The 27,663-nt window shown below is 43.9% G+C and overlaps 1 protein-coding gene across 1 annotated transcript in view; it reads right to left on the reverse strand.

Annotated features, from left to right (window-relative positions):
- Positions 1-27,663, reverse strand: part of ST3GAL1 (ST3 beta-galactoside alpha-2,3-sialyltransferase 1) — a 78,423-nt gene that overhangs the window by 12,624 nt on the left and 38,136 nt on the right. Inside the window, exons 2-3 of the mRNA XM_039548229.1 lie at positions 13,118-13,914; positions 2,709-2,905 (exon numbers count right to left, since the gene is read on the reverse strand). Of these exons, the coding sequence (XP_039404163.1) occupies positions 2,709-2,905; positions 13,118-13,429 (509 nt within the window). The 5' untranslated portion in view covers positions 13,430-13,914. The remainder of the gene's footprint in view (positions 1-2,708; positions 2,906-13,117; positions 13,915-27,663) is intronic.

Below are 27,663 nucleotides of genomic sequence, written 5' to 3' on the forward strand. Positions count from 1 at the left end.
CACATTATGTGTGACGAGAAGTGGCAAATCTTCCTTATGGTTCTCCCATGAAAAGACATCACAGCCACAGCGACAAATGCAGGACCTGCTGCTGACCCTTCATTTACTCAAACCTTACTTTTACTTTGTAGTATGTCCTCCAAAGTCTGTAGATACTCAGGGTCTCTCTGCACACACAAGGGGGGCTTTAGGTAACCCTGGAGTCAGCACACGGAAATCTGCCCAGGGCCACCAGGGCTCAGTCAAGACATGTTGGCCAAACAGGGCTACCCTACCTTATGCTGGATGTATCACAGAGTCACAGAATCACAGAATATTCAGAGCTGGAAGGGACACACAAAGATTACAGAGCCCAACTCTTAAATGAACGGCCCATACAGGGAACAGAGAGGGGATTTCTGAACTCAGGTCTGCGGAAATGCCTCTATGCCTGTTCTCACTTCTGAAAGCCAATCTGGGAGCTCATCAGCAATTCTCTCCCTGACACTTTAGCTCCTCAATGGCAGAGATTTACATATTTCTGTGGTACAGCACAGTGCACATTAGAGACCCCCAAAGCAACTTGCATGAATCCATGGTGCTGTGCAATACCATGGAGAAACCTCCCAGTTGTCTCTGAGCAAAATGTTTTTTTCTGCAATGATATTAGCTCAGCTCCTGGCAGAAGCGCAGGGAGGACAAGGAAGGATGTAGCTGACGAGGTAATGAGGAGCATCACACATTGCCAGACAACATGCTGCCCTGGTTGCTGATAACAGGAAAGGCAAAATCTGTTTCTCGAGTCTATGCCAGGCTGTGTTATTGCAGTTCTTCCCCAGGTGAACTACTTAAGTTTCTTCTAAGTCCCGTCAAGGGAGTTATTAGCATAGTCAGAATATCCTGCCAGCCTGTGTGGATTTGTTATTGAGTTCCCGGTTATTGGCTTCCCTGCCAGCGACCCACACCATACTGTGCAGAAATACTGGAAAAGCACGGGACTCTCTGTGTTTTATCTTGAGATTAGTTAGTCAAAGATATAAAATACGGGGGTTTCTTTCCATCAAGACAAAGACAAGGGTGACATCTTGGTTATCTTACAACCTACCCTCAGGTCTATGCACCTTTCCTACCACCCAAGGTGGGGCTGCTGTTGCCAGATGGCAGAAGGCAGCATTCACCCAGTCTCAGCAGGAAGGATGGAGCAGGAACTTCCTTCTGTCATGAAAGTAGATAGTTACACAAATAAAAATGGGCTGGGACATGTTGTTTGGAAGGAAAGGTGAGCCCTCAGGCTCCCTGGCTCTCCCCTGCACTTGGCTGTACTGACAGAACATGTGGAAGTGAATTTCAAGTCACCAGAGATTTTGTGTTTAATGCACAGAGGGGTCACCTTCTCTGCACAAATTCCCACAGTGAATCCTAAAACCTTGTGCAATCCTTTCAGATCTGGCTTAAGATTGCTGAAATATAAATCAGAGACTGGAAGATTCACCAAGCCACCAAGAGTTCTGCCCTTGCCAGGGATGGATGGCTATGGGATGGGCAAGGCCTCAGAGCAGAAACATGAACCTGAATGAGTTACTCTTTAGTTACTACTACCAGCTTTTGAGTCTCACTGCATGGGTCCGGAAATGTAGCCCAGGCAATATAAGGAAGTCCACACAGGAACGGGGCTGTCTCCCCAGGGAAGGACACAGAGTTAAGCATAAATGCATCACAGCTTTCCACATTTGCAGCTGCCCTACATTTACAACCTGCAGGAATAATGTTGAGGGCTCTCCCCTTCATGAATCTGAAGGCCAGGCTGGCTGCCTCTGCCTTTGGGGAGAGACTTTTGGCAGGAAGCAAGACATGGAACTGCAGGCAGCAACTCCTGATATGATTTATGAAGATTTAGATGTCACCTGAAGACTCTATGCCATGTTCAAGCCACATCAGAAGCCAAGGTGGCTTAACAGTTCAGTGTTGATCTTCTGCTAATTTATTCTTGACTTCAGTGCACGCTTCCCACTAAAGGTTTTGTTGCTTCTGAGAGCATAATCCCACATGTGGCATTTTCCATAGCAAGCCCTCCCTTCCCGCCCTTTATTGCTCCCCAAATTGTACTGCACTGGTAGCTGTGGTGTGAAAGGCAGATGACATGCTGGAGACTAACTTAGTCCAGATATTTTGGCTGCTCTCTGAGTGATGAGCTCTGCTTACCTAGTTCCTGCTTGCCTTTCAGTGGGACAAAGTACCCAATCTTGTTGCCTCAAAAGGGAGAAGCAATGAGATCCCTTACAAATTACCAGCAGCCAAACAGGGGATTCCTGTCCACTGAAAAGTGGCTTTGGCTTCCCCACCTCACCACTGCTTAAGAATGAACCAGTGCAAGAAAACCAAATCTAATACAGTCAATTAAATGTCTAAAAGATCGCTTGTGAGCACTGGCTGCAGAAATAACTTTTAGTCATAAGTGCAAATCTTTTTTATCCTATATTTTTTAACACAGGCAATTATAGATTGTGCAGAACAAGCTACAGTATCAATACCTATTAATGTTTTTTTTCCAAGCTAAAACATGAGGTCCTATCTCCAATACACACAGTTTATGTCCCTGGAACTTAGACTTGATTTAAGTACCAGATTTCACCAGATAAACCATTAAACTTGTTTACTCACTTGTCCCCTGCAAATATCAGTGAATTTTAGACACAAAGGCACCTGGAGCTGAGGTGGTTTTTACTCACCTGAGCACAAAGTCATGGGAGTCAATATCCTGGCCGTACTGAGACTGCCGGAGGTTCCCAGAGTTGCCCACAACAGCGCAGCGCCTGCAGGTGTAGGATCCCCGCTCCTGCAGCGGGTCCCCGTCCCCGGGGATGACCCCAAACAGCTCTGTGAGAGTGGCATTCAAACTCTTTGGAGTTTTCTCTCCTTGCAGTTTCTGTTAGGGCGAAAAATCACTCCAGGTTACCAACACAGGCAGCTTTTCTCTGAGCTAGAGGTGGCTTCAAATGTCTCCTCAAAGCACATTCCTGAATCTACCTACAGATACTGCCTTCTGCAGTAACAGGCTTTGAGTTGGGAGACAAAGCGTGAAAAAAATCAGGTGGAAAACCCCTTACCTTTTTAAACTTGGCTTCCTTTTTCTCCTCCTTCTCCTCAGATTCACACACTTCCTCAGTCTCTATCTAGCCATGATAGAACAGATCAAGCATTTTCCCCAAGGCTGGCCTTAGCAGAATAAATGTTTCTCTGGTGTCTATAAGCTTAAACCCACTCTGGGTCAGGTATCTTCTGCTAGGTCATGCGTAAAATTTCTTTTAACTCTCCAAAAAAGGACAGAAAAGTCTCAAGGAAGTTGATGAAAGACAGAAGTGACTGATATCCCTTCCACAAATTTTGGCATATGCCAGGAGTGGGAGAGGGAACTGGGAAGTGAACTGTGGAGAAACCAGCTGCTCATGCAATAAGAAACTCTAGTAGAATTAGCCCTGAGGGCTGGAGACACAAAATCATCTAAAAAAAATCTCCAGGATGAAGAAATCCACCCGGACCTTGGTCATTGTGCCTGTTGCCATGGAGGGAAACTGTTCTGTAGCAGCTCTGTGGTGCATGGTGGAAACAATGGCTGGATTGGGAAGGTACAGGCAAGGTGCAGGGCAGGTGATGGTCAGACACTCCCTTTCTGGGGATCAGCTCTCTGAGGTTTCCTGAAGAGGCTGGGAGTGCTGGCAGGCTCACAAACAGCATTGCCCACCCTCCTGGTGCCACTTGCTTCCAAGCTCACAAAGGGAGAACGGCTCCAGCATGAAATGGACCAAAAAGGCTCTGGCTTGCTCTGCCAGCCCAGGGCATGGAAAGACAGGGAGGGAGAGAAGAGAAACACCTTTTCCCACGACTCTCAGGAATGGCCTTGGGTAATTTGGCTTTAGTTTCCCATGAGTTTCCCTTGACTGCACCAGGAACTGTTGTCCTGCTATCTCCCTCTCTCACACAAACACAAACAGGTGCAGCACTGTAATTTTTGTTTAAATTCTGTGTTGCCTTTTCACAGGACCTTATTTGCACTGAAGTGAGCAACAGGTCTCTGGAGCTCAGAGCTACAGGATGACATTGAGGCCAAGAACTTGAAACAAAGAAGACAAAGCAACGTTGCATACACAGGCTTAATCTTACTACTGGACTGCACAAGGTGATTAAGATGCAAGGTAATTAGGATGAACAGACAAGCACTGTAATTATGACCATGTGTCTCACTATTCAGTGCAAGGCTCAATTATATAAATAAAAAAGGTAATTTCTAAATTTGTGTGTGATGCAACAAGCACATAACCACATATCTAAACTCTTGTGTGTTCTTTATGAATCCAATTTAACCTGTTCTTACTCTGAATATGAGAAAAACAATGTTAGAAAACCTGCAGCCCTCAAAATAATTAGAGACTTCATAGATGTTACAGTGTAGTACAGCTGTATAATGTTGTAAAATACAACTTTTTGAAAAAGGAACTTATTTTGAGTTATTTGAACACATATTTACATACACCCAGGTACACTTACTCTCTGTAAAGATGAGCTGACTCTTAACCGTCCTTAAGAAATGAAAAGGAAAGCCACCAAAATCTTATTCTTGAACTGATTTTGCCTGAGAAAATTCAGAAGAGGAAGGAAATTTTCAGAAAATTTTAAGTACCTGGGTGCCCTTTTTAGGTTAAATTTTCTTTTCATCCAGAATGATAGCATCAGAAAAGGACCTGGAGTATTGATGCATTTTTGCTGCATTAAAATGGTAAGAAACATCCTGGATAGGCTCCTCCATCCTGTTATGTTTCTGTCTAGAGTAATTCTACTGCAACCAAATTGAAACATGGACACCAACCTGGAAGTTGGACACCATTGTCCTACAATCCCTCTGTTGCACACAACTTCCATGGGAAAGACCATTACTAATGTTAGAAATTCTCTCAGTGATCTCAAATAGGGTGATGATCTTATTGCACTGTGTGATGAACACCCATACAATGAGACATCTGTTCTTAACTCATTTTAAGTGCTCTGTTTTAATTTCCCAGTGATTATCTGATTGAACTATACTTTTCAGGCCTAATCTTCTATCAACACTGGCTGGTTTTTGATGTTTCAGCAAAACAGAGAAGAGGAGGCAACAAAGCTGGTTAACTCCAAGGCATATTAAGCTTGTAAAAGTTCAGACTTAACATGCAGCCAGTTCTGTATTGCACAATGTTTGCTTGGCTTGACAAAAGACCATTTTAATAGCATTACAATTACAAGCCGATTATAGTTCACTTTCCCACACCAAATTTTTGTCCTATTTTTTTGAGTATTGTTGTCTTTTTCTTTTTTTCTCCTTACCAAGCTCCCACCCGTCTGGCCTTTCCCCTAAATCAACAGAAGTACTGAGTGAAAGTCTGTCCATGCTGTGCAAGGCAGAGCCATAGCAGTGCCATGTGGCTCTCCTAGAAGAGCATCCTCCCTCCAAGTGCTGTGTTGGAACCCTGAGTTCTGAGGATTTCAGCCTTTCAGTGCTGACAGTGATCACCAGAAGCACATTGCATTTGACCTGAAGCCTTGGGAAAGGCTCCTAAATTGTGTGATAACACTGAGGTTGTTGCTGTGTAATTAAAGTTATATCACTGGGTGGAATATGCAGAGATGTAGAAAAATTAGGTTTATGGGATATATGTAACAACATGGAGGATTTTGGGTGTGGATTTGTTCTTCTTTTCCCCTTCCTTCATCACAAATCTGGGTGTTCTGGTATTGGGTCAAAAAACCTGCAGTGCATCTCATGAATAGTTAGTTATTGGATTATAAGTAAAAATAAATTACTTGGCATTCCATAATTGGGTAAATTGGACCTTAAAAGGCCTTGGAAGTTAGAACTCATGTCCATTTTCCACCTTGTTAACTGAGGCACATCCCGTGCAGCTGTGCTATAGATAAGAAAATATTAAATATCTAAGTCCAAACAACAACCTAGCATCCTCTGCTTTTTAATTCGAACTCTGAGTAAAAGAACTCAAGAAACAGAGGCAAAGAAGAAAAGAAACGAAAACAAGAGAAAATCAACAGTGCTGTAGATGTGTGACACGGATATGTGTATGGATACAGCTGCTAGAAGTGGCCTTAAATACACTGAAATACTTGACCCCTGTGTCCTGAGTGAAGTGGCTGCTTTTCTCAGAAGTCTGTGCAAGTAATATATGCGTCTAAAGAAGCAGTTTAACTCTTTGCCTAAGACCATAAAGCATCTTAACACACCTTGTGTGGGTTATAATCTTATATCATTTATATAAAATATCACTGGATTACTAAACAGTCCAGCTTCCCTCCATAAAACATTTGTGCGTCACTTGAGAGTCAACTCTTCACCTTAGGTTGTTAAAAACTGTACTTGGGAGTTCAGATTGAGAAGTTTCCTGAATCATGTCCCAGCCTTAGAAGCTCCTCATTTCACATACAGAAGTTAACTAGCTGGTTTTGTATCTTCTTATTTTAAAAAAGCAAGCAAAAAAAAAAGAACCCTCAAAGTTTATGCACTCTCTTTCTTTACCCATGAATGGCTCTCCAAGGAAGAGCCCGTTGTTCCCTCTCTCATCACTGTGCACACCCCCTCTAAGGATGACATGGGATTTGCTGCTTTTATAAACTTCTCAGAAGGCTTCACTGGGCTCTCCAGTGCCGTCACATTGACAGCATTACCAAGCAGCAATACCCAAAACCTGGCTAAGGGGTTGCAAAGGAAGAGGGTGAATTCAGCCAAGGCTGCTCAGAGCTAATGGCTTGGAGCTGTGAAGACACAGCAACAGTTATGGAATCACAGAATGGTTTGGGTTGGAAGGGACCTTAAAGATCATCCAGTTCTGATCCCGTGCCATGGGCATTGACACCTTTCACTAGACCAGGTTGCTCCAAACCCCATCCAACCTGGCCTTGAAAACTACCAGGGATGGGGCATCCACTTCTCCGGGCAACCTTTCCCTCAAAGGAAAGAATTTATAACTAATAATACCTAATCTCCAACGTACCAACTTCCAGGTTAAAGCCATTCCCCCTTGTCCTATCAGTACCTGGCCTTGTGAAAAGTCCCTCTCCAGCTCTCTTGTAGCCCCTTTAGATAGTGAAAAGCTGGAATAAAATCTACCCAGAGCCTTCTTTTCTTCTGGTTCAATAACCCCAATTCTCTCACTTTGTCTTTACAAGAAAGGTGTTCCAGCTCTCTATCTTCCTGGGCTCCTCTGGATTTGTTCCAAGAGACCCACATCCTTCTTATCTTGGGGTCTCAAAGAAGTCAGGAGAACCTCAAAGGAAAGCCCTCCTGCTGCCTGTGCATCTTGCACTCACAGCCAAGTTCGGCAGCATATTAAACGCAATTGCAAAATCCCAAATTATTAGCAGGTAGAATAGATTAGCCTTCAATCACTGGCATGATGGAGTTGCAGACAGAACATGAGATGAGGCAGAACCCTTGTGGTGGACAGACAGGTACAGCTGTGGGTCTGGCAGCAGCCAGCACCAACAAGGCAGCCCTGCCAACACACAGCCAGGCAGCCTGGGGGAAGTTGGGGTAGCAACACTGGTGTTTGTGGCTTTTCTAATTAATTTTTTACCTGTTTTCAAAAGATAAAGAGGAAATACAGCCCCATGAGAATCTCTTTTGCACAGCTACTAATTGCCCAACTGCAGCAGTTTGGAAGCATTAACACTCATGCAACACCTTACAGCTACAAGATTAATCCTAGCAACAGTCTGGTGGGGCAAATCCAGGTAATCTCCATTATACAGACTCAAGGAGAACTGAAAAGGAAACCATCAACTTTAAAAATGCCTATTTGGTCTGGAAAATATGGCTTTATTCTAGTTACATTTAATGTCTTAATTACTATGCATCTAAGAGTTGAAGGGGAAAAATACAGGGGCTTTCAAGAGTTTGGGCTTTGTTTACTGATTTATGTCATTGAAAAATTTACATTCTCAAATATAAATATTAGTTTTATATGTGCATATATATTGTAAATAACACACAATAATATGCTGAGTTGTACAATTTCTGACTTCCATGGCTGGTATGGGTCACCTCTACACTGCACTGCACCACTACTACTACTGATCCTAGTGCTGAGAGAGACACGTGAGCTTGGACCACCTTCTCATCCATCTGTCCTCACCATAGGAGGAGCAGCTCCAGCCCAGCTGGACTTATGTGGGGGTTGCCAGTGAGGGTAAGAGGTAGCCCAGAGTCAGGTTCTTCCAGTATGTCCAAATCTGGCCTAAATGTCACACTTGCAACCAAGCAGCTCAACTGCAGGTGGGACTGGGCATGTGGCAGGCACTGGGACCAGAGTCTGGGACCTGGCCTGGGTTTGGTACCACCTTCTGCAGTGATCTGGTAGCTACCTGCTGCCTTCAAAGTACTGAGGCCTCTCTGTTGCTTTCAAAGTGTCCCCATCAGTGTCCCAGTTTTGAAGGAAACTTCTGGTGATCAAAGTATTTGGACACATTTTCCTCAGAGAGCATTCAAAATGCATGACTCAGGTGCCAAGCAGCTCTGCTGCTGCCTTAAAGATCAGTGCAGCTGCCCCAACTTCCCCAGCACACGTGTTGGGTGGGGATGCCCTTTTATTCACTGACTGGATAGCAAATTTTTAATTTTTATTACATTTTTCCTACAAATATAATGAGTTTAAACTAGTATTTTCTTTTAGATATGCTAGTAACATGGCCCCAAGATCTGAGCTTTCTTCCAAAGAAAAGGCAAAACTCTCAAACATCATAAGACTAGAGATAAAAATTCTTATAACATGATAGTTTATGAAAAATGATCTACAGAGAAGATTGCCAGGAAACTCTGGGTCTAAATTTACTTATCACAACTTCAATCCATCAACCTCAACGTTTGGATTTAGAACAGCAGGTTCTGATCTCGTATTTTTAATACTTTCTGACCACCAAGAACAATGCATCCACCCCTGAGAACTACAAATAAATGCTGTGCTTTGTTACGGCATGTAATTCTTGCCAAGTTTCCTTATATATGGGTTACTAAATTTAGTGAAAACATCCGCAGCAGTTGTGTCATGGTAAAACAATGGAAAACTTGCAGGTGAACCAGCTCAGGAAGGTGGGAAAGAAAATATAAACAGAAAGGAATGTATCGTGTAACACCAGGTGCCACCTTGCAAAAACACTCTCACAGTCCCTGAGCATAAGATGAGGGAAGGCAGAGGAAAAAGAGAGAGGGAGGAGGTGAGAGACAGGAAGGGTGAGAGGGAGAAAAGGGAGGGAGGGAGGGAGGAATTTCTAACAAAATGTTCACGGCCTGAAGTGTTATTAATGCCCAGATCCTCCCTGAGAGTAGAGGATTCCAATTCAACTTTAAGTCACAAAAAGCACAGAGCAGCTGCAGGAGTGTACACAGGAGAAGAATTTGGGCCATTCTTTGCTACCCAACTAAAATAATGAAGGGAGAGTTTATCAGCTGTGTATATTTAAGCAAATGAACGGCAAGGAGCTGTCCTGACAACATCCCCATTGTTTCCATGAGCAAAGAAACAGCCAGGTACATTTTCAGGTGCCTTCTCTGGAGCAGCCCTGCCCCATGCAGCAAGATGAGCCACTGCAGGGATGGTGACACTGACCTTCTCTCCCCTGCTCCATCCCACCTGCACAGATGGTAGCACTAAATCCAGTATACACAAACAGTTTTATTCAGAGCAGGCAGGAATATTTCCCTCCAAAAGGTCACATCCTACCACACTGAAAATGTTCAAACTGTATATTCTCCAAATAAACCATAAAGAAGCCTGGCAGCCATATGAAGAGCTGTAGGCAAGTGAAACCACCCCATTCTTCCGTCCCAAATGTCACTTTGTCTCCAATTAGTCTCTGAAATTGACTAATGACAATTGGTCATTAGTCTCTGAAATCAGTCCTCACTGTCCTAGTACTGGAGAGACACTAATGCTGCAGGACTGTTTGGATGAATAGCACTTATTCACATCTACAGCGACAGGGTTAAGGGGGAGGGAGGGCAGACTGAGTTTGGCAGACAGGCAAGGGCTCTGCCTGTGTTTAGCGCAAGCACATCACACGGGTCTCCCCATGACAGGTAAGTCACAGCTGTGCAATAAAAGAGCTCCAGTGCATCTCAGAGTTTCAGTTACAGCTCAATGAAACCACCACACTGCTGGAAATCAGCTCCTGAGAGTGAACACACAGTCATTCCTCCCCTGAAAAGAAGTTCGAGCAATCTCCGGTTTCCTCATGCCTCATTTTTATGTACAAATATAACAAAATGTCACAAATTACTGAGTTGGCAAGGCATGCAAGAGTGAAACATGGCCATGAGCAATGTTTTCTTAAAGACTGGCTAAAATCTCAGAATTGCTTTGAAGATGAGCCTAAAAGTGAACAGTGAAAAGGGAGTTGCCCTCAGGATGCAACTGGGAATTATTTACTGAAGAAATGATACTGTCTTGGAAAAGCTTACCCAAAGCAACATGTACATAAGCAATTAGTTGCAATGAGGAGGTGAGGCCATGTCATGCCCGGGGTTCACCCAAAACTCCTCTTTCAGGGCACTTTCACTATCTACTATGCATTAGGGCAAAGACTTTCAGTAAGTAAAACTTCCTATACACAATGCAGTTATGGGGGACATCAAAATATTTCACATATCCTGGTTGAATATTGAAAAAGGCTAGGAATCTTAGAAGATTTATTTTTACCATCTGAAAAAAAATTGCTTTGATTTTGTATTCTGAAATGGTGTATTCCCTTTGAACTTGATCTGAATAAAATTAAAAAAAAAGAATGAAAACACTAAAACATGGTTAGACAGCCCTGAAAATTAATGAACAGCTTTTGTTTGGGATGGGGAGGGGAGACTTTTGACTGTTCTGAAAGTCTATTTTTTTTCATTTTGCTGAAAAAGAAACAAACATCCTCCAAAAGAATCCGTTTCAGGTTGAGCTGAATTTTTAATGCACTGGTGAGGCCACACCTTGGGTGCTGTGTCCAGTTCTGGGCCCCTCACTTCAAGAAGGACACTGAGGAGCTGGAGCAAGTCCACAGAAGGCAACAAAGCTGGTGAAAGGTCTGGAGCACAAGTCCTGTGAGGAGACTGAGGCTGAGGGAGCTGGGGATGTTTAGCTTGGAGAAAAAGAGGCTCAGGAGTGACCTTGTCACTCTCTACAACCACCTGAAAGGAGGCTGTGGCCAGGTGGGGGTCAGCCTCTTTTCCCAGGCAGCTGGCAACAGGACAAGAAGACACAGTCTAAAACTATGGTTGGGGAGGTTTAAGTTGGACATTAGAAGGAATTTCTTCACAGAAAGGGTGATTAGACTTTGGACTGGGCTGCCCAGGGAGGTGGTGGAGTGACCTTCCCTAGAGGTGTTTAAGGAAAGACTGAATGTGGCACTCGGTGCCATGGTCTGGTTGACAAAGCAGTGTTCAATCATAGGTTGCACTCAATGATCTCAGAGGTCTTTTCTAGCCGAATCGATTTTGTAAATTGAGGAAACACTGCTTCTTTTTTTTCTGTTTCACTACAAGAAGGAGCATCACATATTCAGACTTCTGTACTGAGTCCCAAGCTTTTTCTTCTTATTAGTTTGGGTTTTTTTCCCTAAGAGAGAATGCATTCCAACCACATGCTTAAATCAGTGGGTTCTGAGTGCAGAATGAAGTGTGGCTTTGCTCATGCTGTCCATGAGTAACCTCATCCTCTCATTACTGAGCTCAGTCTGTCCCCTCCTCTGAAAACTGCCAGTTGTTAGATCAGCCCAGCTCCCTGGCGAAACCTCAAGCCAGGGCAAGGGCAAGGACCTGAGCTTGCCATCTTCCCTTCTCAAGGCTCCAGCAAAGCCCAGCTAAGAAGCACGGGTACCAGTAGGAAAAGTGTTGGGAAGCTGCAAGAAAAACCACAAGCAATGAGAAATCAAAGTCATGGCCAAAGGGCAGGTGATAGGATACAGCACCTGGAGTACATATGACTCATTACAAAAAGGAGAGTCTCATCATAAAACAATTATATCATTTACACAACAGTTACAGATGTCAGAGTTAAGTGGCTTTTATTTTTCACCACTAAATGCAACAGTGGAGTGAGAATTGATGAATCCTACACAGCCTCATTCCCACAGTACCTGACAACCCCTCCAAAACCCAAACGTCTCCACTACAATAGTGGGTGCCTGTTGGAGAGGCCCCCTCACGGTGCCAGAGAAGGCCTGAAAGACCAGAATTCAACAACAAGGGTTTGCTCTCTGCAAGACACCAAGTTGCAGACTGCTGGTGTGTTCAAAGAAAGGCACAGGGGACTATTTTTCCAGAAGAGGGGCAAAACAAGTGCAATGAAACTGTGATTTCACTGTGATCGCTGCAGTGGAATCTGCACTTTAGCACCTTGGCTACACAGCCATGAGTAAATCAAACAACTGATGACTTGTTTCAAGAGAACATTAAAGGGGCTTTTGTTAGGCTAAACAAAAAGATGCATCTTTTTCCCTTCTGTGCTGTATAAACAAGGCATCTGCTCACTTTCGTGATGCTTGGATCAGGAGTCAAGGGGCAGCTGGACCACCCTGCTCAAGGATACACTTGGGGTTGCTCCTTCCCAGTGGCCCACAGCCACCTCTGTGCTTTCCAGATCTGTTTTACAACATCAGCCACAACAGAGAATGTTCTCATACACATGGAATTAATAATTTTCCATTTAATCCTGCTAATTATTTACATTTCTTACAGTAGGGAGAGCCCCAGGAGAATTACAGACATCACAATTAGTTTGATTTTCTACCTCAATGGATGCAAAAAGCCCATCTGAAGCAGAAACAGACGGGTTATGAAGCCTGGTCTTTGTAAGAGATGGGAAAAAATGACAGTATTGACATTTGCAAATTCCAAAGCTACCACCTAACTCTGTCAGGGATTTCTCTAGCTTGGAGCAAGTGAAAGTGCACTCCACGCCCCTCTGAGCTAAACAGCAGCACTAACACCCACTTCCTTCCACCTCTGCCTTGTCATCTGAGACAGACAGAAGACATCTCTTTCCATGTGCTCAGCATCACTCAAAGCCTGACACCGCCACCGTCACCCAAACTCTGGGATGTATCCACACCCCCCACTCACCAGCCACCACCTGTAGCTGTCTTCTGGGATCAAGGCATTTTGTGAGGTCAGGAAAGGTTGCATAGTTGAGTTAAATCTCTGATCGAACCAGAGGGAACGTCCCAGCTCTGAAATACACGTGCGACAGCTGCAAGGTCTCCTGGGGTACTTGAAGAGTTTTTGGACGTGCTCTGAAAACTGCACGGCGAGATGTCTGGGGTCCCAGGTGCTCGTGGTCACCTGGTGTGTGTAGTTCAGCACAAACGACGTCACCGTGATGAGCAAAAAGGCGAAGGTGAACATTTTCACATTCCTCCTCCTTACCACAACCATCTTTCCCCCTTGGGTTCTGCCACCACCGCTGGCCAAGAACAATGTAGAGTCCAACGTAAGGCAAAAAGGAAAGGCTGCAGCAGGTGTCTGCCAGTTACCACCCCGGGCTTAGGCTGTACAGATTGACTCCACTACCTCCAGCCGTAAGGGAGAAGCTGCATCTTCCCCAAATGGGCTTAAAAAAGGACATTTCCTTTCACCTTCTCACAGTGTTTCAAATTTCCTTCCACCTCTCTGTTTCCTGTTGCTAACCTCTCCTGATGAGGATTTACTGAAGACAGACCCTTGTCTTTCTGCATACAGAAATTAAAATTCAGGTTTTGTGTGTGAGAGCAAGCCATACATTAAAACAAGCAAATTGTAGAAAGAATTGTATTATTTTCCTTGGAATTTAGTTCTTGAAGGACTTGATCATCTGGGTGTGTACATTCCATCAGAGAGACATGCTCTGATGCCCATTTAAGTCATGGAGAGAAGTTTGCAACCTAGAGACACACAGACAAAAAAAAAGAAAGAAAAATTTTTATTAACTTTAGGGTTTTTTCTTTTGTATTCCTCCCAACCTAATTTCTCTGCTTTTCTCTCCCCATCCCAGAACTTCTGATCAGCTCAGAGCCCTCAACACAGCAGCTCTGGCTTCAAGCTCTGCTGCAGTATTTTCGTACTGAGGAGTTTGAGGGTGAAGTTTCAGAAAGGGCAGAGCATCGACCTGTGGACATTGAGTTTCTTTGTATTGAATCAGCCTCCTCACTCTGCTCTGGCCTTATTTGAATTACAGTCTGTAGCTATTTGAATGACAATGACTCACCTCCCTCCTTCAGCCTGACCTTGATAGCCACCAGATAGGAAGCAAAGTATTCATAACTCAGAGCAGCTGAACAAAAAGCAGCAGGCAAAGGAGGGAGGAGCAGGATAGGGAGGAAGATGAATCAGTTCTTTTCTCTTTCTTCCCCCCGCCAGCTTAATTTCTTAAGGATCGGGATTAGACTTGTGATTAGAGAAAGCCAAGCAAAAAGAGCTCATATATCCTGGGACAAACAGGGGAAATCAAAGTATTTGAAACAAAGGCCTTTGTTTCACATGGAAAATTGCTCTTTTTTCTGTCAAAGAAAGGTAGGTGATAGCAGCTTTATCCCAGCCTAGGCAGAGAGACAGGGAGCTGCTTTGGAGGTACAGAGAGACCCAGAGCTGCTCTCCCTTCCCCTCCTGGTGTCCCCTGCCTGGCAGCAGTGATTTAAACAAGTTTTTAAAAGTCATAAAATGAATCCCTTCATCCCACAGTGTTTTGCGGGAAAGCCATTGTGGGACAGCCATTGTTTTGTGGGAAGAAAAACACGTTGTTTATAAAACTTCAGATGTTTACCAAAAGCCCCAAAAGTGCCATTGCTTAAATAACACTCTGTTTCGTTTTGTTGTTTTTTTTTTTAAAGGTAGGGAAAAAATTCAGAGAAGTGACTGTGTCAGAATACGTGCAATTTATGAACAAGTGAAAGTCCGGGGAGAGAAGTGTCATTTACTGCTCAGCTGCAGGCTTCAGGCCAGCAAAAAACCAGCAAAATTGTAACTGTTGCATTAAATCCCATCATTTTAACCCATTCTGTGCATGACATTGATGCGGGATCCTCCTCATTGCATCACTCAAATGTGACGTTTATCCAGACAGGAGGGGAGTGCAGCTGCAGCACCCCCAGCTTTGCTGCTGGCTCTTCTCCTGGGGATCTGCAAGGAGCTGCACCAGGCCAAACCTCTTTTCCAAGGGGTTTGACATGGCACCTTGGAAACAACTTGGATTTTAGAGGTGGTGTGCAAATATTTGCAGAGCCCCATAAAGCCAAATCCAAAGACAGGAGCCTCAGACCTTGGTTTTAAGCCTTTGCCCCAGCTTTCTCCTCCTCAGCACGTGACGGGCAGCATGTGCCCTTCAATTAGCTGCTGTTTGCCAAACGCCTCGAGATTTATTTTAAGTCTGGCCCCTCCACATGCATTTATAGGAGCTCAAGGGCTGACAAGTGGGTCAGGCTGGATAACAAAGGGCTTTATTAATCCCATCTGCTTGGGCTCCTTGCACCGGTAAATCAGGGAACCATCCTGCATTCACTTTAATGTTACAGAGGGAAGTTTTTACACTAACCAGAAATCTTCCAAAGTATCCCCGGGTAAAATTCAGGAATCCCAGCCTTGGAGAGGTGATGGGGATGCTGACACTGTGTCTTGGAGAGTTAGAATGGAAGCTCAGGAGAACAGCCCCTATGCACAGCCCCATCCATGCCAGCTGCTCTCTGAGACGCAGAACGGCCCCAAACACATTTACTTTTCTAGCCTGGATGTAGTTGTGAGTCTAAACAAAAACACAGCCTCTAACAACCCCAAAAACATGCTGAATCCCAGAAGCAAATTGATTTTCCATTTATGGAGTGTATAATTCAAGAGCTGTGATGCTGGCAGGTCAACCCCCCACTGCTGTCAGTACTGGGCCAAGTCAGTATTTGTAAACACAGCTCCTGCTCTTCTGTTATACTTTTAAGAGGAGGAGGGAGGGGGATTATCCAGCCTTTCTTGGAAAAGCCTATAGAATGGAGTATTGTTGATAAAACAGTTCTGGCTTCCAAAACAAGCACACATTTCACCAGATGTATTTATTTATTGTAACTCAGATGAGGCTAAATTTATATTTATAACTCAGGGATGAAAAAACCCAAACCTGAACCAGTGTTTCCACAGTGGGCTACAATGTCTTCAAATTCCTAATCATCCTGTCTTTTTCAGCACGTGATGGGAAGGTGAGAAACCGGAGCTCCCAAAGCCCTTTTCCCATGTGGATATAAACACTGTATGCTCTATTTTTATTCTTACTACTTACAGTTTCCTATGAATGTTCATGCTTCCTATGAATAATTATGATGGAAATATATATACAAATATATAGCTGACAGAAATGCTCCAGGGACTATATATTTGATTTAGGGCCCGAGGAAAAGGAAGACTGAAATGAATGTAAAATCTTTCTTCAAGTTCAAGTGTGACTTGGACCAGGACCCTTTTTTTTTCCTTTCTTAAACCATGTGGAAGACACAACCCAGATATCACTACTTTTACTCTTCACAGCATCTTGCACCACATCTCAGACTGCTCCTGTGCCTCCCTCTGATCGCACGAGATTCATAATTCTTTGCAAAAGTGTTTCCATAGGATTCACCAAGGTGCTGGGTAGTGGAAGGTCAGTGGTGTGGGAAACCATGCAGGGATGCCAACCCCAGCTGTTGGGAATGTTCCACTTCTGGATCCTACTAGTGATAGTTAAATTAAGCCATTACAAGTAAGCAGCATGATACCAGCCACGGTCTTTATCACCATCCCTCGGCATGACCTTGGCATTAGCACATCCATGAACAGGCTATTTTGGCCTCAGACGCAGAAACAATTTTTGGGGACTTAAGGTAGGGAGATTTAGTGCCCAGCCCTCTCCCCAGCTACAGAGAGATAAGCAGAGCTTAATACTGCATGCCTGTGGGCAGAGATCCCAGCTCAGCCCATGCAAGCAGCAGGTTAAGCTACCTTAAGTGATTGGGTGCTTAAGGTCTTATTTTTGGTCTGGATTTTGCCTGCTACCTTCCCACTCCCCCCCTGTCAATGGATGTCATTGTCCCCATGTAAGGCACCTTTGTACACCCTGGGACAGCTTATTTATGCTGATAATACCCAGTGATGTGCAGTGCAGGGAAGATCCAAAAGGTCATGTCCCAGGAAGACCAGAGAAGGCAGGTTCAGAAGAAAGAACAGGTTCCTCCAAACCCTGTCCTGAGAATAAAAGTGGGTCCAGTGTGATTAAATGGTCATAAATGAGAGTCGAGTTTAATCTTCTGCCTACATTTTACATTGTAAAAGATACCAGGATCAATCAATTATGGTTGTTTGCCTTCATTTTCTTCTCACGTTTTAGAAAAAAGGAATAAAAAGAGCTTTTTTTTTCTTTTTTTTTCTCCTCTGAGGTAGATTTTATGTGCATTGTAAACTTACAATCTGAAGTATGTCCCTGGTCCCTTGCCAATGTGGTGATTAACAAAGATAAAAACACATCGGTTCAATGGACTAATATAAAGCAATTCTTAACACCTTCAGGAAATATTTTTTTTACAAATCCACTTACAAACACAATGTATTCTCACTGCACTTGTCAGGTTCTGTGACAAAAGCTCATCTGCACACCCACAAAGGAGCACAGAAAGAATAGCAGAACCTAAATAATGCTCTGCTCCAGCTGCTCCCAGGCCCATCCCAGGAGCCATCAAACCATCAAAGTCTTCACCAAAAGAGCCCGGGGCACAAAGGCAGGTGGGAACCTGAAACAAGGACTCAGAAGAAGGGACACCCTGCCTGCATCCCTCCCAGGACTGGCCCTGCACAGCATCACCCTCAGGCATGAAATTCACCCAGGTGAGTCAACTCTGCCTTTGGGACTGAGATGTCTTGCTGTCTGAGGGCATGGGACAGCTTATGGGGTGCAGGGGAAGGGCATTTGGGCATTACACAAGATCTGTGTGGTCAGCCACACAATATTGGCAGAATGGTAATTTTTTGATTTCTTTTAATAGATGCCTTAGACAAAATGCATGAAGAAAATAATAACGAAAAAATACTGAGAAAAAAATCACCATACCACTCTTCATTCCTCCACATTGTAAATGTCCCAGTACATTGGTGTTTGGCCCCTTTTTGATGCCTACTTTCCTAGCAAAGAAGTGCTTTGTACCAGCACCACGTTGAGGACATCTTTGTTAGCTCGTGTTAGATGCTGATGGTTCAGGATCCAGCTTTCCTGGTCTGTAACTCACATTAAAACCCTGGTGTGAAATGCACTCTCTAGTTTGAAGTTGCCAGCATTTTCCAGACACAGAATGTCAGGCAGAAGAGCACAAAAGCAACAGGGAACAGCAGCATCCCAGTACTGAGACACTGCCAGAGTTCCACTCAGGGCTTGAACAGCTCAAAGGTCCCAAAATACTTTAGACTCAAAATTCACATATCAACCTCCCCTGTCGAAATGTGGAAAAGGACAGTGTGATCTGCTGCAGCTCTCTCATGACTGATGGTGGCCATCATACAACCCTTCGATATCCCACGGTGTTTTACAGCTGGAAACTCTACACTTCAAGGAGTTAAGTTCAAGATTTGCTGCAATTTTGACTTCAAGAGACTGTGCTGTGCTAGAAAGGCCTCATCAGCAGAACTGCAAGTGCCCATTTTCAGAAGCACAGCTCAGATTCCTGCCCTGCAAAACCTACAGAGATGAAGTAGTTTCTCAGCTTAGCCACTGACAGCTACATTGTTATAAATTTGGCAGCACCAACAGTATGTCCCTAAGCATCATTTTTGCCATTTGAGGACTTTTTTCCTGTCCACATTTCTTGTGAGTAACTACTCAAGCAACCCTTGGTCTCAAAGCCCTGGCCTGGGACAAGGCAGGAGGTTAAATCTTGCCTTACTGTACCCACAAGAGCCCAGAGCAGTCTTGAAAGACGTCGTTCTAAGGCAACAAAAAGCATGTCCCTGGAAAAACACACATAAATTCATGCCCCAGGTCTGTGCTAGGCCTGGAGAGGAACAATGGAGGGAATTGTTTCACTCCAAACCACAGGCTTGTCTGCCCTACCCTGGCTCATCACCGGCTGCCTCCCACTGACTGGAGCTGGCTGACATTTAGAAAGAAATAATTCATTGTTCTGACACCTCACCAGAGACCTCTGAGCTTTTGCTACGTGAGACAGTGTGAATTACAGGACAGCCTGGCAGGCAGCCAGAGCTGAGCACAGGGCATGAGCATGAATCTTAACCAGATGATGCTGGGACCCCCTGCGAGACCTCTGGTCCGTGGCCTTCAGCTCCAGCAGATCAGTCTCACCAAGCACTGAAGGCTGCATGGAGACACGAGGGGGTGTTGTCTGTGCCCCAGCACAGCCTCTGCCACTTCAGCCTGTTCGATGCTCTGGCAGGTAAAGGTGAGCCCTGCCCTTCTTGGGCACCAAAAATCACCACAGGACACAATTTTGGAAAAGCACAAGCTGCCACGTCCCTTTCCATTTTCCCATCCATCCAGCCATTCATCCCTTAATTACATTATGGATTCCATATAATTCCTCATCCCTGGAAGTGTTCAAGTCCAGTTTGACTGGGGTCCTGAGCAGCCTGGTCTAGTGGAAGGTGTCCCTGCCCACAGGAGAGGGGTGTTGAAACTAGAGGATATCTAAGGTCCCTCTCAACCCAAACAATTCTCTGATTAATTAAAATCAGATTGTGTTTTGTCTCTCAGAGCTCACTGGCTCCTCTCTCCTGTCCGTTGTTACATCCTCACAGAGATGGCATGGGTCCTGCATGCACACAGCCACAGAAAGGCAGACCCAAGTCTCACCTGCCATTTAATCAGGGAGAAAATGATCTGTAACTCTTCAGCCCCATCCCTGACCATGCTGAGAGGCAGAAGTCTGTTTGATTGCCACTGTCAATTGGGGTCACAGCATTGAAATCAGGCAAGGTAGTTGGTATCGTGCTCTCAGATTTATTAAAATGTTCACTCCAAGCAACTCAAACTAATCATATCAACACTGCCTGGAAAACAAAAGCAGGAACATTTGAGGAACATTTAAGCCATGAGAAAAAGTAGCTTCAAAAAACATTTGAATGCAGCAGCTCCTCTGCGTTTCTTGAATGTGAACTCAGCTATTGGGCAGTGTTTCATCCATCACAGTGAACAGAAGAAAAACTGGAGATGGTTTATGGAGCGTAACCTGCACAGCATTTTAGGTGCCAGCGATCTGAAAAAAAATCTTTACCCACTTGTGCCTTTATCAGTGAGCAGTTTGGCAGCAGGCTGGGGCTGGCCAGGTCGATAGGGAATCTCCCTGGTACTCCGACACAGCCTGCCCTGCCAACATGCGTAACAGGGCTGCGTGGTCAGGGTAAGCAAGCACCTTTTTGTGCAAGATGTGTATGAGATCAATAGAAATTTGGGTGGGGAATTTTCATTCTGTTGCTTCAGAATAAATATTTATCTTGGCAGACTTTATCAGGCTTGTTGCTGAGCAGTCTGGAAATGAAAATTCCCTTGCGATGTTTGAAGAAAAGGCTGGAGGATCTGGCTTGGAAAAGGTCACGAGTCTGCCCTTATCTTTGGGTGCTGAGAACTGCCATCCCTGCCACCTCCCACCATGGTGAAGACATTTTTTCCTCCACCACATCCTCCTCCCTTGCATACCAAGTGTTCACTCCTGCAAAGGCTGGAGAAATCGCAGTGTTAATACCCAGGATTAATTGTGCTGCTCTCCATGGGCTACAGTCTGTACTTGTGTCTTCGGGCCAAGTGGGAAATTTGAATGGGACTGCAAATGCCATGAAAGATTGGCTCCAAAATCTCCTTCATGAGCTTCAACAAGGGCAACCCCAGGTATCAATACAGGCAAGAGGATGAAGAACAGGTCTGAGGAGAAGGACCTGTCCTATGAAGAACAGTCTGAGAGAGCTGGGTTTGTTCAGCCTGGAAAAGAGAAGGTTGTGGGGAGACCTCAGAGCAGTTTCCCAGTGCTTAAAGGGGGCTTTTAAGAAAGGTAGGGTGAGATTCTTTAGCAGAGCCTGTAGTGACAAGACAAGGCAAAATGGTTTTAAACCAAAAGATGGTAGATTTATACCAGATACAAGGTAGAAATTTTTTACAGCGAGAGTGGTGGAATGCTAGGACAGGTTCCCCAGAGAGGTGGTAGATGCCTACCCCTGAAAGTGTTGGAGGCCAGGTTGGATGGGACTCTAAGCAAAATGATCTAGCTGAAGATGTTCCTGCCTATGGCAGAGGGACCCCATAAGGGTCCTTTCCAACCCAAACTCCAATTCTATGATTCTATGATTCTGTAATTCTGTGATTCTATCATTCTAAGAATAAAAAATGCTGATGATCCATTCTATTGTCCCAATAAAATTTCTTATTTGATAAATGTCGTGTTCCCTACCACCATCTCTTTACACAGCACCTGACTTCCAGCCTTGAGAGAGGCGTGAAACTGCGTTTGGGGTGAATAGAAAGGGTGGGGGGAGCCCAGCTCTCTCCACTGGTGGCGCCAGCTGTGCAAGGATGACATTCACCTGGGTATCACGTTTCATTCGGAAACACATGAGTGTCTGGGACTGTGGAGATAAACTCATGATCAATTTATTTCCACTGGGAACTATAATGTGAGTAAGTCACTGTTTATATAATGGCCCTTTGTTACTGCAGCCAGGCTTGGTATCATGCCAGGCTCAGTGAAAAAAACCACACTGGTAATGCTCCTCAGCTTGCCAGTGAGAGCTTGGTCTTAAGTTTTCCAGGTCGTTATGGTGCCAAGGGAGCACTCAGCATCATCTTTATACCAGGAAACAACCATGAGATAAACTGGGAGAGGCCAGAGAAAAGGGTGATGAATTCAAACTCAACGAGCAGCTCCACTGCTGACCTGTTTATGGTCCATTCCTTTGGCTCAACCCTCAGCTCAAATATTTTCAGGACAAAATAGGAGCACTGGAATGGCAGAACTGTCCAGCCAAGTCGTGAACAGTAGCATCTATGGCCAAGAGGCTGGAGTCTGGCAGGTCAACCAGGGGTGTGCTGAAAAACAACAGTGGAAAAATAAGCTCCTGGTCAGAATGTCTTCCACAGCCCCTGTCTTGCTAGAAAGTGATTTTGGAGGAATCCTACCTCTTTGCACACACTCCATTAATCAGACAATGGCACCTCTGCCTCCCTGGTGGTGCTTCATTTTCTTTTATATATTCCAAATCCCCTTTCCCACATATACATTGATGTTTTAAATAGCAGATATATTGTTACAAGTTCTTAAAAAATACTCTTTTCCTTCCTTATCCTGTAGTTTCCAATGCTATACAGACACATAGGTTTAACCTGTTGGATGAGAGCTTTTCTGTCATGGGCCAATATCCACCATGGGTTGGGATGGGACTTTTTTGGGCTGCACGCCCAGAGTCCAAAGCTGGGACAATGAAAATAATAATTTAGGATTTTCTGTGGTGAAAATCCTAAACTAAAATTCACTCACTCACTAAAATTTCTTCACTCTGTCTCTGTGAATTGCTCTACTTCAAAGAGTTCTTTAAAACTATCAAAGCAGACAACTGGACACATAAAAATTGCTGTTTGATTCCTGTTGACAAACTTTGATGGCAATGTACTTGGTGGACAGACTGCCCCTGTACTTTCACATCCTTCCCATGCCATTATGAGATTTGTAAGCTGTGATCAAAGCTCTGCTACTCTTTGCTTGGAAAAGAAGAGTTATCAAAGGGATTTCCAGGACACCTATATGCGTTTGCACCTAGAAGAATTTTTAAGTGGTTCATGATAGGACAAGTGTAGAATTGGAGCTGGTAACTCAAGCACAATTTATTTTTATTTCTGTCTTGTTTCAGATCAGTTTGTCAAAAATGAATCTATTTTTCATCTTGATTTTTTGTATTAAGACATTTTCAAAAAGTATCTTTGACATTTTGAATGAAGAAATCTAGTTTCATTTTGAAAAAGCTTTTTCTAGAAGAGGTGTAACTTTTGGTAATTAAAGAAAAGCAAAACATGTAGAAATTCAAAATAAAAAAAACCCAACACCTCCCGCTTCCCCTAAAATAAAAAGCATCCCTGTAAGAGAAAGGAAAAATACTATCACCTCTTCTTTTTGGTTTTAGCTTCATGTTGGGACGACGATGGATTGTTTTTAAAGTCTTGCTAATTCACCAGAGACAGTAAGAAAGCTGCTTTCATGTAATTCAAATACACAGTGACAAATTAACGATGGCAGCAGCAGTAGTAGAAACAGATGCAAACTAAAACTACTGAAAAGCAAATTCCTGTACCTGCATTTGTTTTAATTTTATAGGATAACAGGTGAGGATATAGGATTATTTCAGACTGTAGAATACTCTGAACTAAAGGTGTGTAGTGGGTTGACCTTGGCTGGATACCAGATGCCCATGCTGGGCATGGGGGCAGCTTCTGGCAGCTTCTCACAAAAGCCAATCCTGTCGCCCCAACCCTGTCCCCACTACCAAAACCTGGCCACACAAACCCAGAACAAGGTGGAACCCAACCACACGTGTTTTGCTGTACTCTCTGTGAATATCCAGCTCAACAATATTCACCTATTCCTTGGTTAAAGCTGGAACTTGTATTTATATGTGGCCATAAATACAGTTGTTCGTGATTTCAAAGAATGTGTTGTGAGGAACATTAATTTCTGATATTAAGAAAGTGATTAATGCACTGCAGGGGATCTCATGGCATTACAATTCTTAATGCCAAGGAAGATTAGATGGCAGTGATGATAATATTGATGGTATTGTCAATAATCCTGAAACTCTAGGAAAACCTAGGAAAAATGTTTCCATGCCCATGTGAGCATCTCTGACTCTCTTTGCTGGGGTTCCTGCCCTGAAGCAATACCAAGCAGTTGCTGGCACTGTGATGCTGTTAACGGAGCTCAGCTGATGGGATCCTCATTAAACCAACAGCGTTTCTCTCACAATCGATGGCACCACCTGACACAGCACTGCATTAAACATTTATTCATCAGGCAGACTGAATTCACTCTGAGGAAGATTTAATGACACCACAGGGATTTTCTCATTCATTAACTTGGGATTTACATTTAGTCTTTATGGTGCTACAAAGGTGTAAAACTACCCACAGTTAAATTCAGAGGTGTTTTAGCATCTGTGCATAGTCTGGACCTGGCAGCCACTGCAAACCTTGCAAGTACAAAACAATACTTCCAAGTTTTCCATCTACTGTGCACACTACTCTGTTTGGCAGCCATAGAAAGTTTACAAGAAGTCTATAAATAATACAATAAAATATATTAGAGATATAAGTAACACATTTGAAAAATTAATATACTGTGTTGCAAGTCAGAATTAAAAAGCCATTAGGCAACCACTTTAATTGATTGATCATTTATGTCCCTAATAGGTGTACTTGGCCTATTTGGATCCAACTGCACTGTGTGCTCTTGCTATCAGCCTAGGCATCACCCAGCTTCTGTGTGGATGGTGACATTCCCATTCCAGCTTTTGTCCTACATTGACAACAGAGGTGACAGTCAAGAAGGAAATGAGTGATTCGGGCTTCCTTTTATCCAGAGGACTGATAGCTCTCAGGTTGTCTCTGATACCTGATGGATACAAGCAGCTGCCCAGAGCGGGGCACATGAATACAGCCCTTCAGTGCACCACTGGTGGAAGCTTTGCTCTGGACTACATGGGAGCCTGGGTACAGAAAAAACACAGGGTTTCAGTGACGAAGAAATGCTGTCTACTTGTCTGGACTTTAGAAGTGTTTTTAGAGAAACAAAGATTTGCATACATCAAAGTGGCACACAAAAATCTTCCCATAATCCTGAATATGAAAATATGTCAAGAGCTGCATGCAAAATGGATTTGCATACATCAGAGCTGCACATAAAGCACTCAGCTGGGCATCCTGAAGTGCATTAAAAATGGTAATATTGAGTTTTGTGGATGCTGATAATAGAATGCTGGAGAAACACACACAGACATGCATACAACTATGGCATCTTCTCCACTTGTCTTACTTAGATGGCTAAAACCTGAACAGGGAGGCTGCTAAGGTAGCCAGCAATCTCTGAATGTTTAAGGACTTCCTGATTCAAAGAGAAATTCAAAGTATCACTTAGCCATACAGAAGTAATTAGCAGAGGAAGATTCAATTAATTTAGTACTTAAATTTTCAATTTTAAAATGGTATCATTGATGTTGTAAAAGCAGAAATTTTAGCACAAGAAAGTGGTGATCAATTCAATACTGTTTTGGTCTCGACCTCTGCAGTGCTGCCAGCATCCTACCTAGAAATCAAGCTGTAGCAGGCCAGATGCCAGAAACATCAGCCTGAATTTACCCTTTTGCCTATGACGAGTGGCAGAGGGAGATCTCTGTCCTTTGGGCTCCTGATTATTGAATTAGAATGGGGAAGCCCCAGCTGCTTACTTTTCCCCAATAAAAATTCCCAGCGTTTTCCCAGCTAGTGACACTTTAGAAAATCAAGAACTTTTTCTTGCACATCAACAATAGATAAACACCAGTCCTACACGGGCTGATTTGGTGCTGGTCAGAATCCTCAGCTTCAGCCTTGGTGTTACTGTCCTGAAGTGACCATAACTGTAAGAGCACTTTGTCAGCACAAAACCCACAGCAGGGCAACATCTAAAGCTGAATTCTGTCCCTGGGTTCAAGATAGCACCTCCCATTCGAGCACTGAGAACAGGATCCCAGACTCACTGCAATATCCTTTCCCCACCTAAGACATCCCTCCATTTTCAGTGGGACAGGGAAGCTTTCCTTTGGGATTACAAGGTTTTGTGCATATGACTATTGCAATGAATGTGGGATCCTGCTCTCACTCCCATGAAAAATTTCATGGTAACTTTTAAAATGGAGTTTATGAAAATGTCACCACTTGCTCTAGAAATAAAGCTCCTGGCAAGCTGTAATGGGCACACTGTTAAAAACTAACAGTCCCCAGAGACCACAGACAGCAGAGCCCCGGGGTTTTGTGCTTTCTCTTAAATGAGCCACCAATTTGTGTCCAAACGTTTGCATTAAAAGTGGCAGCTACAAGATTTTTATTTGTGTTTTGCCTTTATTAAGGAAAGAAAAAAGAAACCTTTAATTAAAATCTCTCAAAGATTTGCAGGGAAATGTATACCAAGAGCCTGGGAAATGGGCTGTTCTGCTTGGCTTGGTTTTAAACAGGATAATATGAGTTTTTAATCTTTTTATACTATGCGTCTCTTGCTCAAAAATAAAAAGTGAATACTGAAAAATAATGACTGCATCCAAAGGGAAGTCATTATAAACAGAACTCAGACATTCCCAGAGGAGAACTGACCTATGACTTCTTATGGAGGAGATACATTGGCTGAAGGGCACCATTGTTTTTAATTTCCTCTAAAATGAGATGTGAGTTTCCAGCCCCAGAAGTGTCACACTCAGCTACAGGGGGATGATCCAGTACTTGGTAATTGCTGCTGCTGGGGAGTTTCCATCCTTAGGAAAAGAGAATGGATACCAGAGGTTCCTGTCCCTCAGTGGATTGCTAGATCTTTGTTTGAAAGATGAAGTTTCCAAGTTTCCAGTTCCCAGCATCACTGCTGCCAAGATGTTTCCAAACTTGCAGCTGATGGAAATTGTTCTCATTTTGCAGCCTCCTGTATTTCTTGCTTCTGAATTTCATTGCCCCTGCTCTGGTTTATGTGCATGGCAGATTTGGTGCATCTCTCATTTCCTCAGTGAGGAAAGTGTGAGAGGTGCACAGCAATGAGGCTCAGAGTGACAGCACACAGCAGACAGAGGTAATGTGATCTTTCCTGAGTTTTACAAATATCTGGAGTCATTGCTGTTCATGGAGCTACCAGTCGGAAAGTGGCCAAGGAGGAGACTGCTCACCCCTCAGAGCCACTCAGCAAGGTGCAGTTCCTGACTGACACCCAAAACTGAGACATTTTGGCTTCAATCCTGCACATTTGTTCATAGACTCGTGGGAGGCTCAGCTGGGTGAGGTGCTGAGAAGTTTCCTCCCATGCAGAGGCAGTACCAACCAGTCCCACATAACTAATAGATGACTTTTTAACTCCTTCTCTGCAAACAACCAGTCAAGGAAGTTTTCTTGCCTCTCTTGAGCAATTTGTTATCAGTACAAGATCATAAAACAACAGCAAAAAATGTGCTTCCCCAAACTCCTATTTGATTAAGAGTCTTAAAGGACTGAAGGAAGAAACTGAAACAAGCCCAGCCTTCAGATGAAACACTGTGCTGCAATCCCCTCAGTCCTGAATAAACACCAAACTCTTTGGGGTCACCTCAGAGCATTCCCCTGCAAAGCCTACGAGCTGAAGCTGCACCCTGGCTTGCACAGCAGTGCAGGGGCAAGAATCACAGAATCACTCACGTTGGAAAACACCTCTGAAATCACCAAGCCCAACTGTTAACCCAGCACTTCCAAGCTGTCACTAAATCATGTCCCCAAGTGCCACATCACATGTTTGAACCCTTTCAGGGATGGTGATTTCATTACTTCTCTGGGCAGCCTGCTGCAATGCTTGACCGCCTTTGTGGTGAAGAAATTTTTCTTAATATCCAGTCTAAACATGTCTCTAAACATGCCCTGGCACAATTTGAGGCTGCTCCTTCTC

The sequence above is a fragment of the Corvus cornix genome, chromosome 2 (genome assembly GCF_000738735.6).
Source record: "Corvus cornix cornix isolate S_Up_H32 chromosome 2, ASM73873v5, whole genome shotgun sequence".
Classification (NCBI taxonomy): domain Eukaryota; kingdom Metazoa; phylum Chordata; class Aves; order Passeriformes; family Corvidae; genus Corvus; species Corvus cornix.